Source organism: Salvelinus alpinus, chromosome 21 (assembly GCF_045679555.1).
Source record: "Salvelinus alpinus chromosome 21, SLU_Salpinus.1, whole genome shotgun sequence".
NCBI lineage: Eukaryota > Metazoa > Chordata > Actinopteri > Salmoniformes > Salmonidae > Salvelinus > Salvelinus alpinus.
Window position 1 is genome coordinate 9082386 of NC_092106.1, and position 26988 is coordinate 9109373.

Genomic DNA, 26988 nt, shown 5'->3' on the forward strand with positions numbered 1-26988 from the left:
AATCATAATGCAGCTAATGACCAGTGTTAACATCTGCCTATGTCACAGTATGTACATTGATCAAAAATACAAACGCAACATGTAAAGTGTTGGTCCCATATTTCATGAGCTGAAATAAAAGATCCCAGAAAATGTCCATACTCACAAAAAGCTTATTTCTCTCAAATGTTGTGCACAAATGTGTTTACATACCTGTTAGTGAGCATTTCTCCTTTGCCAAGATAATCCATCTACCTGACAGGTGTGATATATCAAGAAGCTGATTAAATAGCATGATCATTACACAGGTGCACCTTGTGTTTGGGGGCTATAAAAGGCCTCTCTCAAATGTGCAGTTTTGTCACACAACACAATGCCACAGATGTCTCAAGTTTTGAGGGAGTGTGTAATTGGCATGCTGACTGCAGGAATGTGCACCAGAGCAGTTGCCAGATAAGCCATAAGCCGCCTCCAACGTTGATCTAGAGAATTTGGCAGTACGTCCAACAGGCCTCACAACTGCAGACCACGTGTATGGTGTCATGTGGGCGAGCGGTTTGCTGATGTCAACGTTGTGAACAGAGTGCCCCATGGTGGCAGTGGGGTTATGGTATGGGCAGGCATAAGCTATGGACGACGAACACAATTGCATTTTATCGATGGCAATTTAAATACACAGAGATACCGTGACGAGATCCTGATGCCCATTGTTGTGTCATTCATCTGCTGTCATCACCTCATGTTTCAGCATGATAATACACGGCCCCATGTTGCTGGAAGCTGAAAATGTCCCTGTTCTTCCATGGCCTACATACTCACCAGACATGTCACCCATTGACGTTGTTTGGGATGCTCTGGTTCGTTGTGTACGACAGCGTGTTCCAATTCCTGCCAATATACAGCAATTTCACACAGCCATTGAAGAGGAGTGGGACAACATTCCACAGGCCACAGTTCTATGCGAAGGAGATGTGTCGCGCTGTATGAGGCAAATGGTGGTCACACCAGATACTGACTGGTTTTCTCTGTCCAGTGTCTGTGTTCTTTTGCCCATCTTAATCTTTTCTTTTTATTGGCCAGTCTGAGATGTGGCTTTTTATTTGCAACTCTTGAAGGCCAGCATCCCGGAGTCGCCTCTTCACTGTTGACGTTGAGACTGGTGTTTTGCGGGTACTATTTAATGAAGCTGCCAGTTGAGGACTTGTGAGGCGCCTGTTTCTCAAACTAGACACTAATGTACTTCTCCTCTTGCTCAGTTGTGCACTGGGGCCTCCCACTCCTCTTTCTATTCTGGTTAGAGCCAGTTTGCGCTGTTCTGTGAAGGGAGTAGTACACAGCGTTGTACGAGATCTTCAGTTTCTTGACAATTCCTCGCATGGAATAGCCTTCATTTCTCAGAACAAGAATAGACTGACGAGTTTCAGAAGAAAGTTCTTTGTTTCTGGCCATTTTGAGCCTGTAATCGAACCCACAAATGCTGATGCTCCAGATACTCAACTAGTCTAAAGAAGGCCAGTTTTATTGCTTCTTTAATTAGAACAGTTTTCAGCTGTGCTAACATAATTGCAAAAGGGTTTTCTAATGATCAATTAGCCTTTTAAAATGATAAACTTGTATTAGCTAACACAACGTGCCATTGGAACACAGGAGTGATGGTTGCTGATAATGGACCTCTGTACGCCTATGTAGATATTCCATTAAAAAATCTGCCGTTTCCAGCTACAATAGTCATTTACAATATTAACAATGTCTACACTGTATTTCTGATCAATTTGATGTTATTTTAATGGACAAAAAATGAGTTTCTTTCAAATTCAAGGAAATGTTTAAGTGACCCCAAACTTTTGAGCGGTAGTGTACTCAGCAAAAAAAGAAACATCCTCTCACTGTCAACTGCGTTTATTTTCAGCAAACTTAACATGTGTAAATATTTGTATGATCATAACAAGGTTCAACAACTGAGACATAAACTGAACAAGTTCCACAGACATGTGACTAACAGAAATGTAATAATGTGTCCCTGAACAAAAGGGGGGTCAAAATCAAAAGTAACAGTCAGTATCTGGTGTGGCCACCAGCTGCATTAAGAACTGCAGTGCATCTCCTCCTCATGGACTGCACCAGATTTGCCTGTTCTTGCTGTGAGATGTTACCCCACTCTTCCACCAAGGCACCTGCAAGTTCCCGGACATGTCTGGGGGGAATGGCCCTAACCCTCACTCTCCGATCCAACAGGTCCCAGACGTGCTCAATGGGATTGAGATCCGGGCTCTTCGCTGGCCATGGCAGAACACTGACATTCCTGTCTTGCAGGAAATCACGCACAGAAGGAGCAGTATGGCTGGTGGCATTGTCATGCTGGAGGGTCATGTCAGGATGAGCTGATGTACCACATGAGGGAGGAGGATGTCTTCCCTGTAACGCACATCGTTGAGATTGCCTGCAATGACAACAAGCTCAGACCGATGATGCTGTGACACACCGCCCCAGACCATGACGGACCCTCCACCTCCAAATCGATCCCGCTCCAGAGTACAGGCCTCGGTGTAACGCTCATTCCTTCGACGATAAACGCGAATCCGACCATCACCCCTGGTGAGACAAAACCGCGACTCGTCAGTGAAGAGCACTTTTTGCCAGTCCTGTCTGTTCCAGCGATGGTAGGTTTGTGCCCATAGGCGATGTTGTTGCCGGTGATGTCTGGTGAGGACCTGCCTTACAACAGGCCTACAAGCCCTCAGTCCAGCCTCTCTCAGCCTATTGGGGACAGTCTGAGCACTGATGGAGGGATTGTGCGTTTCTGATGTAACTCGGGCCGTTGTTGTTGCCATCCTGTACCTGTCTCGCAGGTGTGACGTTTGGATGTACTGATCCTGTGCAGGTGTTGTTACACGTGGTCTGCCACTGCGAGGACGATCAGCTGTTCGTCCTGTCTCCCTGTAGCGCTGTCTTCTGTGTCTCACAGTACTGACGTTGCAATTTATTGCCCTGGACACATCTGCAGTCCTCATGCCTCCTTGCAGCATGCCTAAGGCACGTTCATGCAGATGAGCAGGGACCCTGGGCATCTTTCTTTTGGTGTTTTTCTGAGTCAGTAGAAAGGCCTCTTTAGTGTCCTAAGTTTTCATAACTGTGACCTTAATTGCCTACCGTCTGTAAGCTGTTAGTGTCTTAATGACCGTTCCACAGGTGCATGTTCATTCATTGTTTATGGTTCATTGAACAAGCATGGGAAACAGTGTTTAAACCCTTTACAATGAAGATCTGTGAAGTTATTTGGATTTTTACGAATTATCGTTGAAAGACAGGGTCCTGAAAAAGGGACATTTCTTTTTTTGCTGAGTTTATATATATATATATATATATATATATATATATATATATATATATATATATATATATATATATATATTAGTGTGTATATGTCTGGGTATGAAACTAATACTAACTAATTCAATCCTGCTTGTGCCGTTCTCTGTTTGCTCCTGAAAGTTGCTTTCAAGGAGATCTGCCCAGCAGGGCCTGGCTACCACTACTCTGCCTCTGTCATCCAGTTCAACCAGAGGTTGCTGGAGCAGCATGGGACTGGAGGTCCACCTGTCATATCCCAGAGAACGGGACAGAACAGGCCACAACAACCAGCCAGTAGTGGTGCACAGACTCCCCAAACTAGTCACCAACAATCTTCAGGCTCTCTCACTCCCCAAACCAGGCCTCAACAACCAGGTATCACTACTCTGCTCACAACTCCGACCAGACCCCAACAGCCAGGTGGTGGAGGCTCCCTGTCCTCCCAGGGCAGACCACACATCCCAACCAGCTCTGTTACAGCAGGACCCACCCGGGTGTTGACAGGTGAGTAGACAGTAGCCCCTAGCCCCTAGCAACCGCAAGGAGATTCCTCAATATGAAGAGTTTCATTCCAGAATGCAACATATCCATTTTCAGAAATGTTTGTAAATTGACATTAATTAAAACCACATCTTATGAAAGAGATCTATGATTTTTTTCATTTTACCATGGCTAGTGAAAAGGAAGACATGATATATATATACTGTATATATATAAATATATAGGGTAATTTTATTTTAGAGAGAAAAATTATCATGCTTTGTGGCCAAACGCTATATATCCGCTCCAACCAACAGAACTCCAATAGACAAAGTGTCCAGATTGGGTTTGAAACAGTTACATGTAATAAAGTATTGAAACGTAAATATACAATTGATCTATTTGTTTAAATAAATTGTGCAAATATCATAGTCAATTTGTATTCAGCGGGTGAATAGTGTAGTGTATACTATGTGAGTTTTCTTTTTGGACATTTTAAGCAACTTTTGGAACAATTGTATTGTGGTTTTACAGGTTTTTTCATGAGGATAAATCAAGGGGGGAAAAAATTGAATTTGATTATATACACTTTGGGAAAGATTTAAGGAATAATAAGGACAATGAAAGTCTGTCGCAATTCATTTGCAAGGATGGATTGATTCTTATTGTTGGAGTGACACAGCACGCTGTTTGCGGCCTCCGTATATGTTTGCAGCCTGTAGTCTATTGTTTCCCGTCGCTGGATCTAACTCTCTAAACACATGTCTCTGGATATAGCACATTTTGGTATGAAACGATACGGATATTTTGCGTTTTGCAACCAAAAAAAAAAACATTCTAAAGTAAATGTTTTTAAAGTATGAGAACTGCCATAATTCATACACATAGAAAAAAAGCAAATATGAAAAATTAGCATTTATCGCATTTTGGAATCAAACCCTTCATATACTCTTGTCATTTTCACATAGCAACATCAACTACTGAGACAGGATTAGAACGTTTAAAGTTTGATGTTTGTGTCCAGAAAGCTGTGAGAATGACAATTCATATCAAGCTGCCTCTTCTCAACAAGCGGAAGCTCTGATGTGTCTAGACATTCTCAGTAAATGTTTAGGTCCGGTTTTGGTTTCTCCAGCTCGGCCCCCCACTCAGACCCAATGGCCTCCAGTTGACCGACGGCCAGTATCTCCAGTGAGACCCGTCCAGCCCCTCCCATCTCTAGTCACGCCCCGCCCACCCATCCCCAGGCCAGGTACCGTAAATCGTACACCACAACACCACAGCCACAAAGTGTTTCATCTTGATACAGTAATGGCTCCAAGATTAGGTCAACTGCAGATAAATGCTGGTTCAACTTTCTGGCCTCTCACACTGCCAACTCCATGTCATTCCCTGTTAGAACTCTTAACTATGGTACTTCACACCTGACTCAAGAACAAAGAAGCATATAGTTTGGAGTCTGTACTATGGATTGAGAAAAGCTCAAAGTTCTCCAGTGAAGTACGACAACTGGTCTTCCTGTGTCCGTTCTTCTCTCATTTTATGTGATAGCACTTGAAAGCATGAGTTCACATTTAGAATGGAACAGAATAATGAGTGCTTAAGAATCACGGGTAGATGGAGTTGAATTCTCTGGTAGCGTCGATTTTTACTGCTGGTTTTATCCACCTTCAAAGACATCAGATGTGTTTCTGGCTCTGGCCTTTTCTGGCTCCACTAGAGAACTTAGCCGACCCTGTCCCACACACGCATGCACACACACACCTCCACTTCAACGTCAACAAAACAAAGGAGATGATTGTGGATTTCAGGAAACAGCAGAGGGAGCACCCCCCTATCCACATCGACGGGACAGCAGTGGAGAAGGTGGAACGTTTTAAGTTCCTCGGCGTACACATCACGGACAAACTGAAATGGTCCACCCACACAGACAGTGTGGTGAAGAAGGCGCAACAGCACTTCTTCAACCTCAGGAGGCTGAAAAAATTTGGCTTGTCACCTAAAACCCTCACACTTTAACAGATGCATAATTGAGAGCATCCTGTCGAGTTGCATCACGGCAACTGCACCGCCCATAACCGCAAGGCTCTCCAGAGGGTGGTACGGTCTACACAACGCATCACCGGGGGCAAACTACCTGCCCTCCAGGACACCTACAGCACCCGATGTCACAGGAAGGCCAAAAAGATCATCCAGGACAACAACCACACGAGCCATGGCTTGTTCACCCCACTACCAAACAGAAGGCGAAGTCTGTACAGGTGCATCAAAGCTGGGACCGAGAGACTGAAAAACAGCTTCTATCTCAAGGCCATCAGACTGTTAAACAGCCATCACTAACACAGAGAAGCTGCTGCCTACATACAGACTTTATTGGCCACTTTAATAATGTTTACATATCTTGCGTTACTCATCTCATATGTATATACTGTATTTTATATAATCTATTGCATCTTGCCTATGATGCTCTGTCATTGCTCATCCAGATATTGATATGTAAATATTCTTATTCCTTTACTTAGATTTGTGTGTATTAGGTAGTTGTTGTGTAATTATTAGATTACATATTAGATATTGCTGCACTGTCGGAACTAGAAGCACAAGCATTTCGCTACACTCGCAATATCATCTGCTAACCAATTGTATGTGACCAATAAAAATTTGATTTGGATTTGATTTGACACACACACACACACCTCAACTTCAAAACCTCAGTCGATAAAAGGCGTTTTACATTCTTTAATGCACTTTGCAATACAAAGAGAGATTCAAAGAGGGAGTACCCTCACGCAGGAACTCTGGCTCAAGATATAAGCAGTAAACAGATGGGTACAATGCTCTGTTTGTGTCGCAAAACGTTTGCCTAATGTTAGCCAACTGCTCACCACCGGACTGTTAGTTTATCACATGTTGGCAGGTTTGAATCTCAAGGAGGGGCCGTCAAAGAGCTGCTAACTATTTTTCTTGTGAGGGAGGTGACAGTTTTGTGCTGTAACCTGGAATTTAACACTGTTATGCCCACAGCCTGGAATCTGCCCCATAACAAATGAGTTCTGAGACTATAAATCCTCATAATGGTCCCTGAGAAATATATGAGCTGCACTCTTAGAAAAAAAATAAGTGCCATTTCGAACCTTAAAGGGTTGTCCCCATAAGAGAACCCTTTAAAGGACCTTTTTAGGTTCTGGGTAAAACCATTTTGAGTTCCATGTAAAACCCTTTCCATAGAGGGTTCTCCATGGAACCCAAAAGAGTTCTACCTTGAACCAAAAAGGGTTCTCCTATGGGGACAGCCGAAGAACCCTTTTCTTCAAAGTGCGTGGAATGGCATGAGTGTATGTCAGAGCTTCGTTGTTGAGCTCTCCAATGTAAACAGAGATCAGGCAGCCAGATGAAATCAGAAGCTCCTCACATCATTCGCCGTGGCTGTGTCACCCCCTCTTCCCTCTCACAACCTCAGGCGGCTGATATGGATGAGATGACTACTAAGATCACACTTTGGAGTCGTTTTTGAAACGGTGACAGACAAGCTGTGTGTGTGGTGTGGTGTGGTGTGGTGTGTGTGTGCGTGTGCGCGTGTCTACGTGCATCTGATTGGGCGTGCAGTGCGGGGTGTGTGTGAGACCATGCCCCAGGTGTGTGGACAGGGCCGTTGTGTGGACCAGCCCGGAGAGAGACATACCTGCATCTGTAACGAGGGATACCAACTCAACGCTCAGCAGACTCGGTGTCAAGGTGAATGTCGTTTTGTTAGGGCACTGTTGCTAGTTGAACTATTTAGTTACTATTGGGAAGCATCAAACACACATACACATCCCAGTGTTGGCTATTACTGATGCTGTACTGGGCCTCAGCTGTATTTATAGTGTGCGGTCATTGAACATGTGCTAGCTATTATGGATGAGTCAGTTTCAGGCTGGTTACAGTACCACAAGCATCACTGCAATCCCCTCCCCTGAGGGGCCGCTTGATTACAACCTGTAGGGTTGGTCAGGCTCCTCTTGACCTCTTTAACCCCAATCATTCCCCCTTTCCTTTCAGACATAGACGAGTGCACGGCGTCTTCTCCGCCCTGCGGAAGCGGCCGCTGCCAGAACACAGAAGGGGGCTACAGGTGCAGCTGTCCCTCTGGATACCAGCCGGGACCCCAGGGCACCAGCTGTATAGGTACAGCCCCGCCCCACTGTACACACCAATCACACACACACACGGTCGCTGGCCACGGCAGCTGTGCCCTTGACGTTTATTCAGACAACAGCTACTCTGTATTGTTGGGTATAGAGAGAGACCTGGCATCCCCCTGGAATGCCTTGTGATCTACTTGGAGGTCAAGGGTTAGGAAATGGGGTCTGGTACTCTGGTCAGTGTTCTCTGAGAGTCCCTCGTGGTGTTATTGTTTTCTTCTCATCTGGATCTCTAGATGTCAATGAGTGCCTCCACACCCCCAGTCCCTGTTCCGTTGGGGAGTGTGACAATACACCAGGCGGCTACAGGTGTGTGTGTCCTGCTGGTTTCAGAGCCAACTTCCAACAGACGCAGTGTCAAGGTAAGAGCGTACTCAACATCAGCAGTCAATAAGTATTCTTTTCATGATTGTGACTGTTATAAGGAATGTTATGTCGATTGTGATAGCTGTACAGTAGTACTTGTCATCAATCTAGACGAAAATAGACAACTGTTAACTGTCAAGTCTTTGAGTAAAGGACAAACTTTTTTGGTGGCACAGATATTGACGAGTGTCGGCAGGTTCTGAACCCCTGTAACAACGGCCGCTGTGAGAATAGCCCTGGTAGCTTCAAGTGTGTCTGCCGCACTGGGTACAAGCTAGAGGGCAACACGTGTAAAGGTAAGGAAGCTATCTCTGCATCTATTCAACATTATTTCACTACTGAAGGTGCTGTCCTGTATATGTTGCCATCTTTACTCACCAACGATTGTGTGATGTTTGTGAAATGATACTATTTGTCAGTTGGACATATTAAACTTCCTGTCTATCATTCTCCCTTTCCCCAGATGTGGATGAGTGTGAGGACCCCTTGAGGTGTCCTGTTCAGGCCTGTGTCAACTCTCCAGGATTATACAAGTGTGTGTCTTGCCCGCCAGGCTTTGGCCTGCTCAACGAACAATGCTCAGGTAACACCCCATGTCCTGAAGCAGTCATACACAAAACTAAATAATAACCTTTCACTAACGGTCTGTGTCGCCCCCTGTTGTAGATGTTGACGAGTGCCGTCAGACCCCCAGCCTTTGCACCAATGGTCGTTGTGAGAACACTCCTGGGAGCTACAGGTGTGTTTGCCACACAGGATACAAACTACAAGGCAAGACCTGCACAGGTACCAGCGATGACTCCACCCAATGTATTTACCTTAGTCCCTCTTTTTGAACCTGTCAGCGAAAGGAACAATCAATCTATGGAAAATAAAATTCTGCCCGTCTATTAATGTTCTGGCTCTTATCTGTTTCAGATGTGGATGAGTGTGAGGACCCTTTGAGGTGTCCTGGTCAGGCCTGTGTCAACTCTCAGGGTTCTTACAACTGTGTGTCCTGCAAGCCAGGCTTCAGCATGATCAATGGACAATGCTCAGGTAAAATCCCATTGCCTCTGTGTGTTCTGAGGTATGCCTGTGATTATTATTTTTTCATCCATCCATTCATTAGTACATCCATTTAGAGTGTATTTGAAATTGGCAACTACCTTTTCAGCAATCTCCTCTCCATTCCTACAGATATAGATGAGTGTGGTCAGACCCTCAGCCCGTGCACCACCGGTCACTGTGAGAACACCCAGGGTAGCTACAGCTGTACGTGTGTCACTGGCTACAGACTACACGGTGATACCTGTAGAGACGTGGATGAATGTGCAGACCCGTCCCAGTGCCCTGGCCAGGAGTGTGTGAACTCCCTGGGCTCATACAAGTGTGTGTCCTGCAAGCTAGGCTTTAGGCTGGTCGACAGACACTGCACAGGTAGGACACAACATGGCCTTTGTCAACACTCATTCATGTAGATCCGATCACTTACACAATAAGCCGTTTGTAAGCATAAGTATTTTTTTTTTTTAATCTTTCGTTCTTTTTGTTGTTGTTGTTGCAGATGTTGACGAGTGCCTCCACATCCCCACTCCCTGTGCTTACGGCCGTTGTGAGAATACGGCTGGAAGCTACAAGTGTGCGTGCCGATCTGGCTTCAGGCTACAGGGCAACACCTGCGGAGGTGAGACTGCACGTTGAACATGCACATTACTTCAGCCGATAAAGAGCAGTCAAATGTGTGACTTCCTTTAGCACGTAATCGAGTGAAACGCTACTAGATGTGGCCTTTGTTCTGTCGACTTCATGAAGAGATTGTAAAGAATAACATCTGTTGGCTTCTCCAGATGTGGATGAGTGTGAGAACGCTCTGCAGTGTCCTGGTCAGGAGTGTATCAACTCTGAGGGCTCCTTCAAATGTGTGGCATGTAGCCCAGGCTTTGAGGCTGGAAACAGACAGTGTACAGGTGAACAACCTTCTCAACCACACACACACACACAGAGAAACACAGAGACAAACACACACACACACATTTGTATTCCATATTGTTAATTGTATCAATACTGATGTTAATTCTTTCACACAGATATCGATGAGTGCCGCCAGACCTCCAACCTATGTGCCAACGGTCGCTGTGAAAACACCCCGGGTAGCTACCAGTGTGTTTGTCGCACCGGGTTCAAACTACAGGACAGCATCTGTATTGGTAAGGCTGCATGTGTCTGTCTTTTACATGATGACTCATGCTCCATATCACTCTGTTAGATGTGTGACCTCCACTTGCTTCATTTTAGACATTGATGAATGTGAAGACCCCTCACAGTGTCCTGGGCAACGGTGTGTGAATTCTGAAGGCTCCTACAAGTGTGTCGCCTGCAAAGCTGGCCACGGTATGCAAGATGGGTTATGCGCAGGTAAGACTAGCTGTCTGTTAGGCAGTATATCAAGTAAAATCAAGGCATTCTGTCCATGTAGTCGACATGTTTTTTCAAGGTGTTTTGCTGCTCTCACACTTGCCTGTTGCATTTGTTTCTGGGAAGGAAGGCCATGGCTCTTTTACAGCCAAGGGGAGGAGGTGATTTGTAAACGGCGGCAGATTTCTGTCTAATAAGTAAACACGTTTTCAAAGAGATTAAATGAGTCAAAGTTGAACTCTGCAGAATGTGACAGGAGATGCTTCTCACCAGACCAAAATTAGCGACAAACTCTTTTTCACACACGCCTTCCACTTGAGATTGCGTTCCATTCATACTGCTTTATGGAATCAGACAATCATATCACTAACACTGTTGGTGTTATTGGTGATGCAGCTTGACTAAGACAGTCGCCATAGTAAAGTTTGCTGCAGAATCGAGCCGTTTCAACAGCTGTTTATATAAACTGCACAGAGCAATGTGACCGGGCAATTTTTCATCATCCTACAGTAGGTGATGAGTGAGCAAAGGGGGTTGGCCACCCATTGGCCCTCTAGCCCCAGTTCCACACTGCAGTCAGCACTCTCCTCTGCATTCCTCTCCTCTTCTCTCCTCACTTCACCCTTGCTGGCTTCTGTTACTCCTCTTACTCACTTCCAAGCAGTTTTTTGTGCAGTTTTTTGTCCCGTGGGACACACAAATCATCAGCCCTAGTATCATTTCAGGACACCATGCTCCATCCCACCAGGGTTCATTGCCTCTACCTAAAAAAACAAGAGACCACATTAAAAATGCATATGAATGTACTGTTTCTGCTGTGATATGAGAATCACTCAGAGGTATTCAATAGAAGTCTGGCTGTTGGACTGGGCCGATGTGCGCCAATAGAGTCTGCAACAGATGTTTAGACTTCAAAGGGGATAGCGTGTAAATCAAAAACACCTTGGGTATGGATGTAACACTTGGGAATGGACGGATGAGTCGTTGGCGAGGTTTCACTGTCAAAAGGTTATATCCATAAGGGACAGAATCAATTGGTGCTGTGTTGATTTAAGAGAAACCACTTGAATGCTGTTTAACCCCTTTTAGGGGGGACAGAAAGGCCTATACATGAAGCAGTGGTGTGTGTGTGTGTGCGTGCCAGTACCAATGAGAACCCCCCCTCTCTCCCTTCCTCAGATGTGGATGAATGCCAGAGCCCTGACACCTGTGGTGTAGCGAGGCTGTGCGTGAACACGGACGGCTCCTACCGCTGTGACTGTCAGCCAGGCTACAGAACCGCTGGCCTCGGACGCCAGTGTAGAGGTCAGTACCGACGACGGTGATAAGCGCTACAATGCCGGTGATGTGCTTTGATAATGTGTATATACCACACTGCGGGCCGCTGTCTCTTTTCTGTGTCATATTGTAGCGCGGGTTTGTCTTGTCTCCTCACAGACGTCAATGAGTGTCTCGAGGGGGAGTACTGCTTCCCCAAGGGAGAGTGTGTGAACACAGAGGGCTCCTACCGCTGTGTGTGCTCCCAGGGATACACCACCAGCAGCAACGGAAGCTCCTGCCTGGGTGAGGCCTCTACGCCATCTCGTACACACACACACACCTAAGTCCCACTGGCATTGCTGTAGGCTACTCTTAAACCTGCAGAATGGAGAAGTCTCTACTCATGACATAGACACAACACGTATGGGTTGTTTACTCTGCAATTTAAACTGCCCATTAACTTTGACAACTCTTAGCAGGGCTATACTAGTAATCACTTATAATTATAATCACTTCTACAAATAATCACTTATCGGCTACTTTACACAGATGATATTGCTCATAGCCTCTCACACAGTGAATGACATCAAATGAAACGACATGGGCACAACGTCATGATAAAGGATTGCTTAGCTTGGCGGTAGGCACAGCGGGGTTGTCTGTGGTGATGTAATGGCGTGTTGTCATTGCGGGTCCAGATGTGGATGAGTGTGCCAGGTCAGGCCCGGGGGCGTGCCAGGATGGGCGCTGTGTCAACACAGAGGGCTCCTACCAGTGCCAGTGCCAAGTGGGATTCACCACCAACCCAGAGAAGACAGCCTGTCTGGGTAACTCAACACCTCAACTACTCTGCACTGTTTATCATCCACCGTAGACAGACCATTGAAAACGTGTGTTCCTTACGAAACTACGTGTCCCTTTATGTAACACGCACAGCTTTCGAGCCTATGGGGATGCTGAAGTGTGTGTGTGTGTGTGTGTGTGTGTGTGTGTGTGTGTGTGTGTGTGTGTGTGTGTGTGTGTGTGTGTGTGTGTGTGTGTGTGTGTGTGTGTGTGTGTGTGTGTGTGTGTGTGTGTGTGTGTGTGTGTGTGTGTGTGTGTGTGTGTGTGTGTGTGTGTGTGTGTGTGTGTGATCCCCCCTCTCTCTCCCCCAGATGTAGATGAGTGCTCAGAGGGAGCAGTGTGTCGGTCACAACGTTGTGAGAACACCATTGGCTCCTACCGCTGTATCACCTCCTGTGAGCCGGGCTACCGGGTCACCCGCACCGGAGAGTGCGTCGGTCAGTTCCATCTCTTCATCATCCTCATCGACTTCATCCTTTACTAAGTCTGGTCCACATATAAGAATGTATTTTCTTGATTATTCTCTTATTTATTAATCCACTTTATTTATTATGCTACTGAGAGGTCCAGAGGAACTCAATCAATAGAGATTGAATGCCGTCCTCCCTATACTGTCATACAGTTTAGCCATGATAGTTTGTGTAGGAATGGTTGGCAGGTTGGACACAGATGTGGGATCCAGGCTGAGGGCGGGCCGTAAGGGGTTGGTCATCATGGCAGCTGTGTTTGATTGATGTGTTCGGGTTGGAGGCTTTCACCGTGCAGATGCTCAGTCACAAGACTGCCGTTCGCCTTTCCTTGCCAAGATATGCATCTGTAACACACACAGACCGACACACACACACATTATGAAAAAGATCTAGGGATGTATCTCATTGTGTTGTTTTCACCAAACTGTTGCTTTATATCTTTAAATAATTGAATCAAGTTTATCCTTCTAACTATAATAAAGACAGTGACCATGCTAGAGACCATATTTCAGATTCATATAGGAGTGATGTCATCTCTCTCCCCACTTCTGTTTCTTCTTCTCTCCCACAGATATCAATGAGTGTGCCAATGAAACCGTATGCGGGGAGCATGCATTCTGCCAGAACCTAATTGGAACATACCAGTGCATGTGTGACCAGGGCTACACAGCCACCAGCGATGGGAAGGGATGTGTGGGTACGTCTCAACACAGAGGCACGAGTCTCTGATAAGAGTACAAACGTTACCATTCTGCTGTCCTATCATCTGTCATTGTCTTTGCTTGATTTAGCCTACATGGTTATACCTTTTCACCCCATATTTTTCTTTCTTTCTCTCTCGCTCTCTCTCTCTCCTTTCTCTCCATCTCTCTCTCACACACTATTTCTCTCTCTTTCTCGATCTCTCTATCTCTCTCTCTAGATGAAAACGAGTGTGAGACTATGCAGGGCGTGTGTGGCGCGGCGCACTGTGAGAATGTGGATGGCTCCTTCATGTGTGAGTGTCCAGGAGAGGGGGAGGAGTTTGATACGCGCTCAGGACAGTGCCTCAGCACACCCCGACCAGGTACTGTACGCTGTCCAACACTATTGTGCTTTTCGAGGATTATCTAGATAAGCTTGTTTTTTACCGTACGAAAATATACATTTCTACTCCCTGATGGGAATAACACTTTCCCTGCTTCAAATGCCATCACAGTTTTATTGGCATTTAACATCAGTTTGTGCAACAAGTGCCCATTCAAACACCTTGACGTTGCTGCCCCCTGCTGTTCATGAGGGAACGCTATATTGTCTTGGTGGTCAGCAACGCAGCCGTAACCACACGCACCTCAACCCTCAAACATCACATCCACGTGTCTCACAGGTCGTCCAGCATTCCCTGGCGGCGGCTCCTCTTCTTCGTCTTCCTCCACCACCGGTCTCGGTCCCCAGCGTTGGCTCGATGCGTCCCAGCTGCCCCCTGCCCGGCCTGGCGAGTTGAGGGAGTGTTACTACAACACCGAGGAGCAGAGCTCGTGCAGCGTGCTGGCCCGCAACACCACCCAGCAGGAGTGCTGCTGCACCGTGGGCCAGGGCTGGGGCATGGGCTGCCAGTATGACCCCTGTCCTCAGCTAGGCACAGGTAGGGACCAGTGATCAACACTGATGTCAATAGTATGTCTATGGTATGACTATGTCTCTCGCACAGGAGGATGGTGGCATCTTAATTGGGGAGAACAGTCTCGTGGTAACGGCATCAAATACATCAAACACATGGTTTCCATGTGTTTGCGGTTTCCATGTGTTTGATGCCATTCCGTTTGCTCCATGTCGGCCATTACGTTGAGCTGTTCTCCCCTCAGCAGCCTCCTGTCACCTCTAGGGTGTATAAGACTAAAGTCAATATGTATGTCTATGGTAGACTCCTGGAGTTACATCCACCTGACAACCCACTCAGAAAAAGCTATCCCTGATGTCGTGAAGTGTTCCTTTCTGATATGTCTTGTTGTTGTTTCCTGTGGGTGCTGTTCAGCCGAGCACCAGGCGTTGTGCCCCAGCGGACGAGGATATGTTACCGGGCCAGGAGCATTTAGCTACAAAGGTAACGACGGTCTCGAATACACACACTGCAGGTAGCGGTTAGAGCATTCGGGCCGGTAACCCGAAAGGTTACTAGTTCAAGTCCCTGAGCCGACTAATTGAAAGATCTGTCGATCTGGCCTTGAGCGAGGCACTTAAACTCTCATTTCTCCAGAGTTGCTGTCAATAAGGGATGATTTTGACACACATGATTTGTAGTCATGCTTGACCTGTACCTATAATCCAGGCCTTTCTCTCCTCTCACAGATGTGGATGAGTGTAAGCTGTTCCACCCTGAGGTGTGTAAGAGCGGTGTATGTGTCAACAACATCCCTGGCTACTCCTGCTACTGCACCATTGGCTACTACTACGACGACGTGTTTCTGGAGTGCATCGGTTAGCGGCCTTTCTTTATCAGTGATATTGGGCTGTTTTGACCCAGACTTTATAATTTGTGATTGAACTTAATGGGATGTACATAATGGGTAGGTTCCTAAAATCTCATCTCTCTCTCTCGGTAGATGTTGATGAGTGTGAGGCAGGGGAGGACAGCTGTCCAGGGGGAATCTGCCTCAACATATTAGGCTCATACTTCTGTACCTGCGAGCCCCCTCTTGTGTTGGACGACACTCGGCGCAGCTGTGTCAATTCCACTGGCCTCGCCGTGGGTAAGACTACACACACTGGGAGACGGGAGTCCCCAATCACTCTCACCTTATGAGTCCACACTACTCAAATGTCACTTATTAGCTCAAGCTGTGAGATCTCTCACCGTCTCTGTTTTTCATCTCTCTCCTCCTTTTCCCCATCTATCGTTCCCTCGTTTTTCCCACCTCTCTTTCTCCATCTTTATTTGCCTCTCTTTATCCATCTTCCTTTTTATTCATCTAACTGTCTCTCTTTTTCATCTCACCCTTCCCCTCCTAATTCCTGTCTTATCCCTACTGTCTCCAGATGAGAACCTATCGTTCTGCTGGGAGTATGTCACAGCAGACCTAGTGTGTCAGAGCCCCCTGCTGGGCAGACAGGTCACCTTCACTGAGTGCTGCTGTCTGTATGGAGAGGGCTGGGGACTGCAGTGTGCTCTGTGTCCTGCCAGAGACTCAGGTACTACTGGACTGACCGCACACTCACTGATGCGCTACTACGGCCACGCTGAATGTGGATGAGTATTTACATTGAACAATCCGCTGTGTTAGCATTCTTTTCATAAGATGCAAGCAAAATGGCGCCCTGTGTTGCGAAACAGTGTTGTGTTTATGGGCATGTTTAAAGTTTGGGGAAGTGTCATTTTTGGTCTACGCCTCTTTTCCTTCTCTCCCTTTGTCAGAGGACTATGACGCTCGCTGTAACGTCTTCCTGAGGCTCCCAGAGTTTCCTCCCCCCTTCCCTGACCGCTACGGGCCGGACCCAGGGCCAGGACCCGGCAGAGGAGGAGAGGGAGGAGGAGGAGGAGTGGGGTATCGCGTGCCCTATGGACCGAACTCCTTCCCAGACCCCATCCCCCGCAGGCCTGAGTACCCCCAGCCTGACTATGACGACTACACACCACCAGGGGGCAGCAGGTCTGGCTTCAGAAGCAGAACGCCCAGCACCTTCAGCATCCCAGAGAGCCCATACAGACGGCCCTCAGGATACATGTAACACGCTGCCCTTTTCACCACAGTCACTCATTCACATATACAGTGGGGCAAAAAAGTATTTAGTCAGCCACCAATTGTGCAAGTTCTATCACTTAAAAGGATGAGAGAGGACTGTAATTTTCATCATAGGTACACTTCAACTATGACAGACAAAATGAGAAAAAAAAATACAGAAAATCACATTGTAGGATTTTTAAAGAATTTATTATACCAAATTATGGTGGAAAATAAGTATTTGGTCAATAACAAAAGTTTATCTCAATACTTTGTTATATACCCTTTGTTGGCAATGACAGAGGTCAAACGCTTTCTGTAAGTCTTCACAAGGTTTTCACACACTGTTGCTGGTATTTTGGCCCATTCCTCCATGCAGATCTCCTCTAGAGCAGTGATGTTTTGGGGCTGTTGCTGGGCAACACGGACTTTCAACTCCCTCCAAAGATCTTTTATGGGGTTGAGATCTGGAGACTGGCTAGGCCACTCCAGGACCTTGAAATGCTTCTTACGAAGCCACTCCTTCATTGCCCGGGCGGTATGTTTGGGATCATTGTCATGCTGAAAGACCCAGCCACGTTTCATCTTCAATGCCCTTGCTGATGGAAGGAGGTTTTCACTCAAAATCTCACGATACATGGCCCCATTCATTCTTTCCTTTACACGGATCAGTCGTCCTGGTCCCTTTGCAGAAAAACAGCCCCAAAGCATGATGTTTCCACCCCCATGCTTCACAGTAGGTATGGTGTTCTTTGGATACAACTCAGCATTCTTTGTCCTCCAAACACAACGAGTTGAGTTTTTACCAAAAAAGTTCTATTTTGGTTTCATCTGACCATATGACATTCTCCCAATCTTCTTCTGGATCATCCAAATGCTCTTTAGCAAACTTCAGACGGGCCTGGACATGTACTGGCTTAAGCAGGGGGACACGTCTGGCACTGCAGGATTTGAGTCCCTGGCGGCGTAGTGTGTTACTGATGGTAGGCTTTGTTACTTTGGTCCCAGCTCTCTGCAGGTCATTCACTAGGTCCCCCCGTGTGGTTCTGGGATTTTTGCTCACCGTTCTTGTGATCATTTTGACCCCACGGGGTGAGATCTTGCATGGAGCCCCAGATCGAGGGAGATTATCAGTGGTCTTGTATGTCTTCCATTTCCTAATAATTGCTCCCACAGTTGATTTCTTCAAACCAAGCTGCTTACCTATTGCAGATTCAGTCTTCCCAGCCTGGTGCAGGTCTACAATATTGTTTCTGGTGTCCTTTGACAGCTCTTTGGTCTTGGCCATAGTGGAGTTTGGAGTGTGACTGTTTGAGGATGTGGACAGGTGTCTTTTATACTGATAACAAGTTCAAACAGGTGCCATTCATACAGGTAACGAGTGGAGGACAGAGGAGCCTCTTAAAGAAGAAGTTACAAGTCTGTGAGAGCCAGAAATCTTGCTTGTTTGTAGGTGACCAAATACTTATTTTCCACCATAATTTGCAAATAAATTCATAAAAAAATCCTACAATGTGATTTTCTGGATTTTCTTTTCTCATTTTGTCTGTCATAGTTGAAGTGTACCTATGATGAAAATTACAGGCCTCTCTCATCTTTTTAAGTGGGAGAACTTGCACAATTGGTGGCTGACTAAATACTTTTTTGCCCCACTGTATCATGTAAGACGCAACATATATTCTCATCAAACATGTTGGATTTCTCCCTCCCAGTCCTGAGCGGCACTATGACGAGGACGACTACGGCCCGCCTGATGCTCCTCCGAGACCCCATTTCCGGACCCTCCCAGACCCTCGTTCTGAGCTTGCCTTTGGGGCGCGACCCCTTCCCCCCATCCAAGAGGGCCTCCCTCTGAGTCTGGCCCCCCTCCCGGACAGTGACCCCTATAGTGAGGAGGAGAGGCCAGAACCCTGGCGTGTGGGACCCCCTTTCCCTCCGTTCCCTGACAGACAGGGGCCAGGTGGTGGTGGTGGACCACGGAGAGTCTATGAGAGTAAGCCCTCTCTTATTGTGCATTACTGGATTTACTGTTGTAACTGTAGCCCCTAGGCTTTCAATAGGTCAAATTAGTAGTCTTGCTGGAAGGCACTACTATCATTTTGCAAATGCTGCTGCATTACCCAAAATATTTCACATTCATTTTAAGATGTGAACTTAAACTTAACCTAGGCCCTGTGAAGAATGCTTGTTTGATTAGCTATCTGTTCATAGTTCTGACCATCTCCTCCTCTCCCCACTCCAGGACGATATGAGCCGTATGCAGGCCTGAGCACAGAGGACTGTGGGATACTGCACGGCTGTGAGAACGGCAGGTGTATCCGGGTGGCGGAGGGATACACGTGTGACTGCTACGAGGGCTACGAGCTGGACATGACCTCCATGGCCTGCATAGGTAGGTATCCCTCCTCACACAATCCACAAGACAAACCCTTCAACTATTCGCAATTGTCTATATGCAAAACTCCCTGCCTTTCACTTGTCCTTCGGACCTTATGCCTTTAAATCTATTCTCAGATTGACATTTATGTTACAGTAAAATCTTTAGATTTACCAGTGCAATGGAGAACCTAGAAATGTCATAGATTTTGTATAGATTTACCGTTTTACACATCTACCAGAACATACAGTGCATTCGGAATGTATTCAGACCCCTTCACTTTTCCCACATTTTGTTACATTACAGCCTTATTGTAAAATGGATTCATTTATAGTTTTTCCTCATCAATCTACACACAACACCCCATAATGACAAAGCAACATTTATTAAAAATAAAAACAGAAATACCTTATTTACATAAGTATTCAGACCCTTTACTATAAGACTCGAAATTGAGCTCAGGTGCATCCTGTTTCCATGCATTATCCTTGAGATGTTTCTACAACTTGATTGTAGTCCACCTGTGGTAAATTCAATTGATTGGACATCATTTGGAAAGGCACACACCTGTCTATATTATAAGGTCCCACAGTTGACAGTGCATGTCAGAGCAAAAACCAAGCCATGAGGTCGAAGGAATTGTCTGTAGAGCTCCGAGACAGGATTGAGTGAGGCACAGATCTGGGGAAGGGTACCAAAAAATGTCTGCTGCATTGAAGGTCCCCAAGAACACAGTGGCCTCCATCATTCTTAAATGGAAGAAGTTTGGAACCACTAAGACTCATCCTAGAGTTGGCCGCCCGTCCAAACTGAGCAATCAGGGGAGAAGGGCCTTGGGCAGAGAGGTGACCAAGAACCCAATGGTCACTGACAGAGCTCCAGAGTTCCACTGTGGCGATGGGAGAACTTTCCTGAAGGACAACCGTCTCTGCAGCACTCCACCAATCAGGCCTTTATGGTAGCCTGGCCAGACGGAAGACACTCCTCAGTAAAAGGCACATGACAGCCCACTTGGAGTTTGCCAAAAGGCACCTAAAGGACTCTGACCATGAGAAACAAGATTCTCAGATGAAACCAAGATATAACTCTTTGGCCTGAATGCCAAGCGTCACTTCTGGAGGAAACTAGGCGCCGCTCATCACCTGGCCAATACCATCCCTACAGTGAAGCATGGTGGATGCAGCATCATGCTGCGGGGATGTTTTTCAGTGGCAGCGACTGTGTAACTAAACAGAATCGAGGGAAAGATGAACGGAGCAAAGTACAGAGTGATCCTTGATGAAAACCTGTTCCAGAGCGCTCAGGACCTCAGACTGGGGCGAAGGTTCACCTTCCAACAGGACAACGACCCTAAGCACACAGCTAAGACAACGGGACAAGTCTCTGAATGTCCTTGAGTGGCCTAGCCGGAGCCTGGACTTGAACCCAATCGAACATCCAACCTAACAGAGCTTGAGAGGATCTGCAGAGAAGAATGGGAGAAACTCTGCAAATACAGGTGTGCCAAGCTTGTAGCGTCATACCCAATTAGACTCGAGGCTGTCATCGCTGCCAAAGATACTTCAACAAAGTACTGAGTAAAGGGTCTGAATACTTATGTAAATGTGATATTTCCTTATTTATCTATTTTTGAAGCAAAAATGTCGAGAAAAAAATGTGTTTGCTTTGTCATTATGGGGTATTTTGTGTAGATTGACAAGGGGGAGAAAAAAACACAATATAATCCATTTTAGGCTGTAACGTAACAAAATTTGGAAAAGTGAAGGGGTTGCACTGTACACACATTTGGACGTTCACTGATTCACATGTTTGTGTTTTCAATTGTGTCTTTGTTCTGCTTCTATGCCCAGACATCAATGAATGTGTGGATCCTGACAACGCGTGTGCGAACGGCCAATGCATCGACACAGACGGCTCCTATCGCTGTGTGTGTCACCGCGGCTACGTCATGTCTCGTCGGCCCAACCGCTGTGTGGCGGCATAACACAGCTACTACTTTGAACATTGTCTTCCCCCACTCATCAGTCCTATCTGCTACTGGGGAAGTGTTCCATCTGGCCTATACACGCTCTGTCAGGGGCTCACGAAAGTACCTGTCCATTTTCTGACCTGAGAGAGAAGCTGAGAGGGTTGTTCTCTGAAGAAAACGTCAACTTACTAACTGACGTACAGTGTCTGAGATAGATTTGAGTCCATATCACTCTGATATTAATACGGTTTGAGTTCTATACAGCACACACAACTCATTATACATACACATGAGCTCAACTAAGCACAGACACTCGAGACTGCTATTTTAAGCAGGTAAATAAATATGTCCATTCGCCAAACCTTTCCTTTGATGTTGAAATGCATAGTTGTGAAAAAGAGGTTAACGTACATTGTGCAGAATCCTAACGATAAGAACACGTATCTAAAGGTAGGATCCAGCCCATTGAGATTGCTCACTTTGAGCTCGATCATGATCAACACACCGTGTTCTATGTCTAGACCAGAGGCAGACAGGAACCATTGAATGGAGCCAGTGTAGTCTCTAAGATAAAGACGACAAGCTACTGCCACAGACGAGCAGAGCCTTTGTCTAAGACAGAATCTCTGTCTGTGGATGTTTTGTTAACGAACGCTCTCTTCAGCTGGAATGTACAGAAAACACATCACGACATCGCTGAACCAAATGTCTATTCCTCTAAAATGTCAGTGACTTGTATTCTCTCCATTTGTTGATTTTACAAGCCCACTGATGTTTATGATTGCTTCTTGTATTAATTTATGCTGTTTAAAGTTAAGTTGCTCTTTATGTATTGATAACTTTTATTATTTTATAGAAATGTATATGCGGACGAGGAAGCTACACATCACTGACGTGTCTGTACATTTACTTCTTTAGACTTTTGTAGCCAATTTGGATTTTTTATTTTTTTTACATGAGAATCGAATGTACCTGAAAACTGATATAAGATAGTTGACTTTGTATTCACAATTTGAAATGTTGTTTGTGTGATCAAAACACAATCAGTGATAAAATACCATGTACATATTTACAATTGAGAACTTTTTTACCAAATGGTATCTGTTTCAGTGAGTAGAACCTTCTCTGTAAATGTTCCTACTTCCTGATGTAGTTTACAAGCTGAAACAAACCCGAAAGCATTTCCACCTTTCAGCACCTAAAGATGTATAACACTATGCACTGTATTTGTGGATGACGTAGCTGTTGTGTACTTTTTACTCACAACTTTGTACATTTTTTAAATTTGTTTCAGGTATTTGTTAATTGTTTTGTCAGTGATTTTTGTATCATTATTGCTATGAAAACTATTTGAAAATATATTTCCAAGTGGCTTTTGGATCTCATTCATTGTGACATTCATCGTATACACTTTTACTTTACAAGGTAGTTGTTAGAAGGTAGTAACATATTGGAAGCTGGTTCAGTATTGGGAGTAAACCAGTGGTGTAGGTATAACACAGTATTTTGATTTAGCCTGACGACTCAAACTAAATTATTCCGCTGTTCTGTCGTTCACTACATACAGTGGGGCAAAAAAGTATTTAGTCAGCCACCAATTGTGCAAGTTCTATCACTTAAAAAGATGAGAGAGGCCTGTAATTTTCATCATAGGTACACTTCAGCTATGACAGACAAAATTAGAAAAAAAAATCCAGAAAATCACATTGTAGGATTTTTAATGAATTTATTTGCAAATTATGGTGGAAAATAAGTATTTGGTCACCTACAAACAAGCAAGATTTCTGGCTCTCACAGACCTGTAACTTCTTCTTTAAGAGGCTCCTCTGTCCTCCACTCGTTATATAAAAGACACCTGTCCACAACCTCAAACAGTCACACTTAAGTGGGAGAACTTGCACAATTGGTGGCCAACTAAATACTTTTTTGCCCCACTACTTTGTGGTGACGAGGGGCACAAGGGGCGTTGTAGAAAATAAAGCCATCAGCGATTGGATCGTCTCTAACCAATCAGAGTATCAAATGCCAATGACGAATTTACAAACCGCCGCATGTTTTCTTGCTTTGGCTCAACCTATTGGTTTCTGGACCAATCAGAATGTGTTCCCATTTGGTGAAGGGTCGCATAGGTACTCAGATCCAGACTCATTGCGGAGAAGTAGCGTTTAGCCGCAGTGTGGGTAGCCAGGCTAATTTTGATTAGCATCAATATCACTGTCCCTATCTTGCACTGTCATAACAGCAGTTTCCACCTCTCTCACTCATGGTCTGTGGCTAGGCCTCTAATCCATTTACCTGCTACTCTAACCCTAATTCCCAGTAGTGTTTATAAGGATCCCATGTCTAATCTATTTTATAGGCCAATCCTTCTCCACCACACACTACAAAGCTGATTAAAGAGGTTCACTTTGTACTTAATTATCTCTTGCGGATTGCCAGTGCTAGCGGAATATCTGCTTTTTCTGTCTGTTCTCTCTCCTTATCACCTACCCTGAATCTGGCCCAAATGACTGGAAGACCGGTGTTAACACTTACCACTTGCTGGCAGATACTGTAAGTGGCAGCTTCAGAGTAATTGTAATGCCTCATTATTATTGTGTTTACCAATAACCAGCCACAACCAAATTTGCTGTTCCTTTGTTGTTGTTTATCTGTTGTTTATTACAAATATAGCCCACTTGAGTGGGTCTACAATTACACTGAGTATACCAAACATTAGGAACCCCCCTTCAGCCTCAATTAGTCGGGGCGTGGACTCTACAAGCTGTTGAAAGCGTTCCACAGGGATGCTGGCCCATGTTGACTCCAATGCCCACAGTTGTGCGAAGTTGGCTGGATGTCCTTTGGGTGGTGGACCATTCTTGATACACAAGTGAAACTGTTGAGCGGGGAAAAACCCAGCAGCGTTGCAGTTCTTGACACAAACCAGGGCGCCTGGCAACTAATACCATACCCTGTTCAAGGCACTTAAATGTGCTGTCTTGCCCATTCACCCTCTGAATGGCACACATACACGATCCATGTCTCAATTGCCTCGAGACTTAAAAGTCCTTATTTAACCTGTCTCCTCCCCTTCATCTACTCTTACTGATGGGGATTTAACAAGTGACATCAATAAGGGATCATAGCTTTCAACTGGATTCACCTGGTCAATCTATGTCATGGAAAGAGCAGGTGTTCTTAATGTTTTGTACACTCAGTGTATATCACTCAGCCATAAAACATGTAGTCACTATGGAGCCTCTATTAAAGCAGTAAGAGTACCTTCTAAACAGGCATTAGTATTATTACAGTTTTGTAAGCGGACTTTCAGCCTGTTACAATGTAATGATATGGAATCAGGGACCAGATGAGCTAATAGTAGGCTCATGTTCCGCTGGCTCCATCACCCAGAGAGAGAGAGTTCAGTCCTGTCTGTACCATTGACCTGTACTGTGACAGAGCATGAAAACTGGTCCCAGGCCTCAGTACACTCCCAGGGAGCTACAGTATCACTTGATTTCACCCACTTGCACTGATGGTGCTGTTTGTGTTAACAGGGTCAACTGAGTCTCTCTCTCTCTGTGTGTGCGTCTGTGTGGGGAGAGGGGTGGGGGCATCTTGCTGATGCAGCCGTTGTTGGATTAGGGCTGAGGAGGAATAAGAGAAGTGTCAGACTAGACAGTAATCCTATCTCCCTGTACTGGGGGCCTACTGTGGTCAGAACCAGGTCAGTGTGCTGCTGTGCTGTAATACATTTCACAGCTGGGGGATGACAAGGGCAGGGAATGTGTGCCAAAAGAGAAACTGCATCAGTGGTCTACTGTGGGAACCTTTTATGCCAAATAATTTGGAGATGGTGGAATACCATGTGTAAATATATCAGGGAACTGGCCAAAATCATATTTGTTTGGAATATCCACCAAAATATGATTTCGTATTGTATTGGTTAAATAATATGTCTAATATATTGCTTCATCTTTTCCTATAAGTTCCATTATTTTTCTTTTTTTGATCATTATTTTGTGGACACAACAGTGGACACAATTCAAAGTGATGATGACCGCAATGGCTCACTTATTGGGATCCGGCTAATACCAGTAATTCAGGTGAAGAAGCTCTAACTTGCGTTCTTTGTCCTGATCTTTTCCACATGCTGATTGTGCCCACATTTTTGGACAGGTGTAGACCATCAAAAGACTCATTGTGATCTGATTGTGATCAGATCATCCTGCCCACCTCCAGAGGTAGTCAGACACACGTTGTGTCTGGATATCTTACAAGTGTAGACAGATCTGGACATAGAAACAATTTAAATCATAATTATTTTGCCCATTGAATGAATGATTACATCAATTACATCAATATGTTTCTTACAATAAATAAATCCATATTATTTTGAAAGAATAGCTGTGAAATAGCTTGCATAAAAGGGACCAGGAAATGTGGTCACAATGCAGACACAGTAGAAGGATAACAGAAACATTTTAATACCATGTGTAGACACATTTCTGGAAATGTGCGCACAATCAGAATGCAGAGAAGATCAGGACAAAGGACCCATGTTAACACCAGGTATAAACGGGGCTTAGGTGTCTGATGACTGGATTTGGATATTCTAGCTCCTTACAAGGTTTTCACATATCAGGGTTGTCCAAAAGTGCTGCTTCAGCACCCCTGCCAATGCACTGGCAATGGATGGCTCCTAATCCTCACCCTCTAGCCACCCTAACCCTCCTACCTCATCACCCCCTCCCCTCTCACCAGCTGTAAGCTCTGTCCTGTACATGTACCTGACCTACTGACCAGTTCCAAGTAAGAGTCCCCTCTCTCTTTCCACTCCCTCCCTCCCCTCCCTTTATCTAGTCTAATTCTATCCCTTGGTTTTCCGGTCTGTTCTAATTACCCCTGCCTGACTTTCACAGGTTAACCATGCAAACACACTTCAACGAAAAGAAAAAAAAAGGCCTATGTGAGGCTATGTGAGACTGGAAAATCTTAATTAACATACTTCAGTAATAGTGATGCATTTTGGTTCAGGAACTAGAATACTACTGTTACCAATATGCAATTTCTAGGTTTCAAAAGTGAGACTTTGCTGCGAGGAACATTAAATACCTGGAAGCAAAGAGGATGCTGTGTCCGTGAGTCTGGTCTGAGTGCTTTCTCTGTTTACACCAAACAGCATAAGAGGGAAATCCTGGTCCCACAATGACAGAGATGAGGGAGGGAGGAGTCTGGAACACAGACGAGTAATGGAAAAAAAGACTAGTAAAATGCATTTAATGACAACTGAGCAAAACCAACAGACATAGTGCATGGTGTTCCATCATAAGCAATAACATGCCATCTTATCACCTCACTTTGATAACACTTTGTCACACAGAGGGAACAGTGAAAATCCTATTTTAACAAATCTTGTTCATACGTTGACTAGTGTATCATGTATAAATGTTAGCTTTTGTGTAATATGTAAACATGTATGCTCAACACAATAGAAGTGAGAAGAGAATGAAACCCTCAACAAACGTTCAGTGCTTGTCGGGATTAGTCCTCCAGGCCCCGCCCCTTTCTAATGACACGGGACTTCAGCTAAATAAATCTGCAGCTATAACTTTGGCTCTTGTCTCAGAGT

The 26988-nt window shown here is 45.2% G+C and overlaps 1 protein-coding gene across 1 annotated transcript in view; it reads left to right on the forward strand.

Moving 5' to 3' along the window:
- The window catches only part of LOC139547742 (latent-transforming growth factor beta-binding protein 4-like), a 75656-nt gene extending 52909 nt beyond the window's left edge, over positions 1-22747 (forward strand). The window contains exons 12-40 of the mRNA XM_071356772.1: positions 3472-3834; positions 4946-5062; positions 7417-7545; positions 7852-7977; positions 8231-8356; positions 8537-8656; positions 8824-8943; positions 9027-9146; positions 9279-9398; positions 9540-9779; positions 9907-10026; positions 10190-10309; positions 10430-10549; positions 10638-10757; positions 11937-12062; positions 12195-12320; positions 12716-12844; positions 13172-13297; positions 13902-14027; positions 14253-14396; positions 14697-14954; positions 15345-15413; positions 15659-15787; positions 15913-16059; positions 16346-16498; positions 16722-17031; positions 18741-19021; positions 19271-19420; positions 21256-22747. Coding sequence (XP_071212873.1) covers positions 3472-3834; positions 4946-5062; positions 7417-7545; positions 7852-7977; positions 8231-8356; positions 8537-8656; positions 8824-8943; positions 9027-9146; positions 9279-9398; positions 9540-9779; positions 9907-10026; positions 10190-10309; positions 10430-10549; positions 10638-10757; positions 11937-12062; positions 12195-12320; positions 12716-12844; positions 13172-13297; positions 13902-14027; positions 14253-14396; positions 14697-14954; positions 15345-15413; positions 15659-15787; positions 15913-16059; positions 16346-16498; positions 16722-17031; positions 18741-19021; positions 19271-19420; positions 21256-21389 — 4469 coding nt within the window. The 3' untranslated portion in view covers positions 21390-22747. The remainder of the gene's footprint in view (positions 1-3471; positions 3835-4945; positions 5063-7416; positions 7546-7851; positions 7978-8230; positions 8357-8536; positions 8657-8823; positions 8944-9026; positions 9147-9278; positions 9399-9539; positions 9780-9906; positions 10027-10189; positions 10310-10429; positions 10550-10637; positions 10758-11936; positions 12063-12194; positions 12321-12715; positions 12845-13171; positions 13298-13901; positions 14028-14252; positions 14397-14696; positions 14955-15344; positions 15414-15658; positions 15788-15912; positions 16060-16345; positions 16499-16721; positions 17032-18740; positions 19022-19270; positions 19421-21255) is intronic.
- The last annotated feature ends 4241 nt before the right edge of the window (positions 22748-26988 follow it).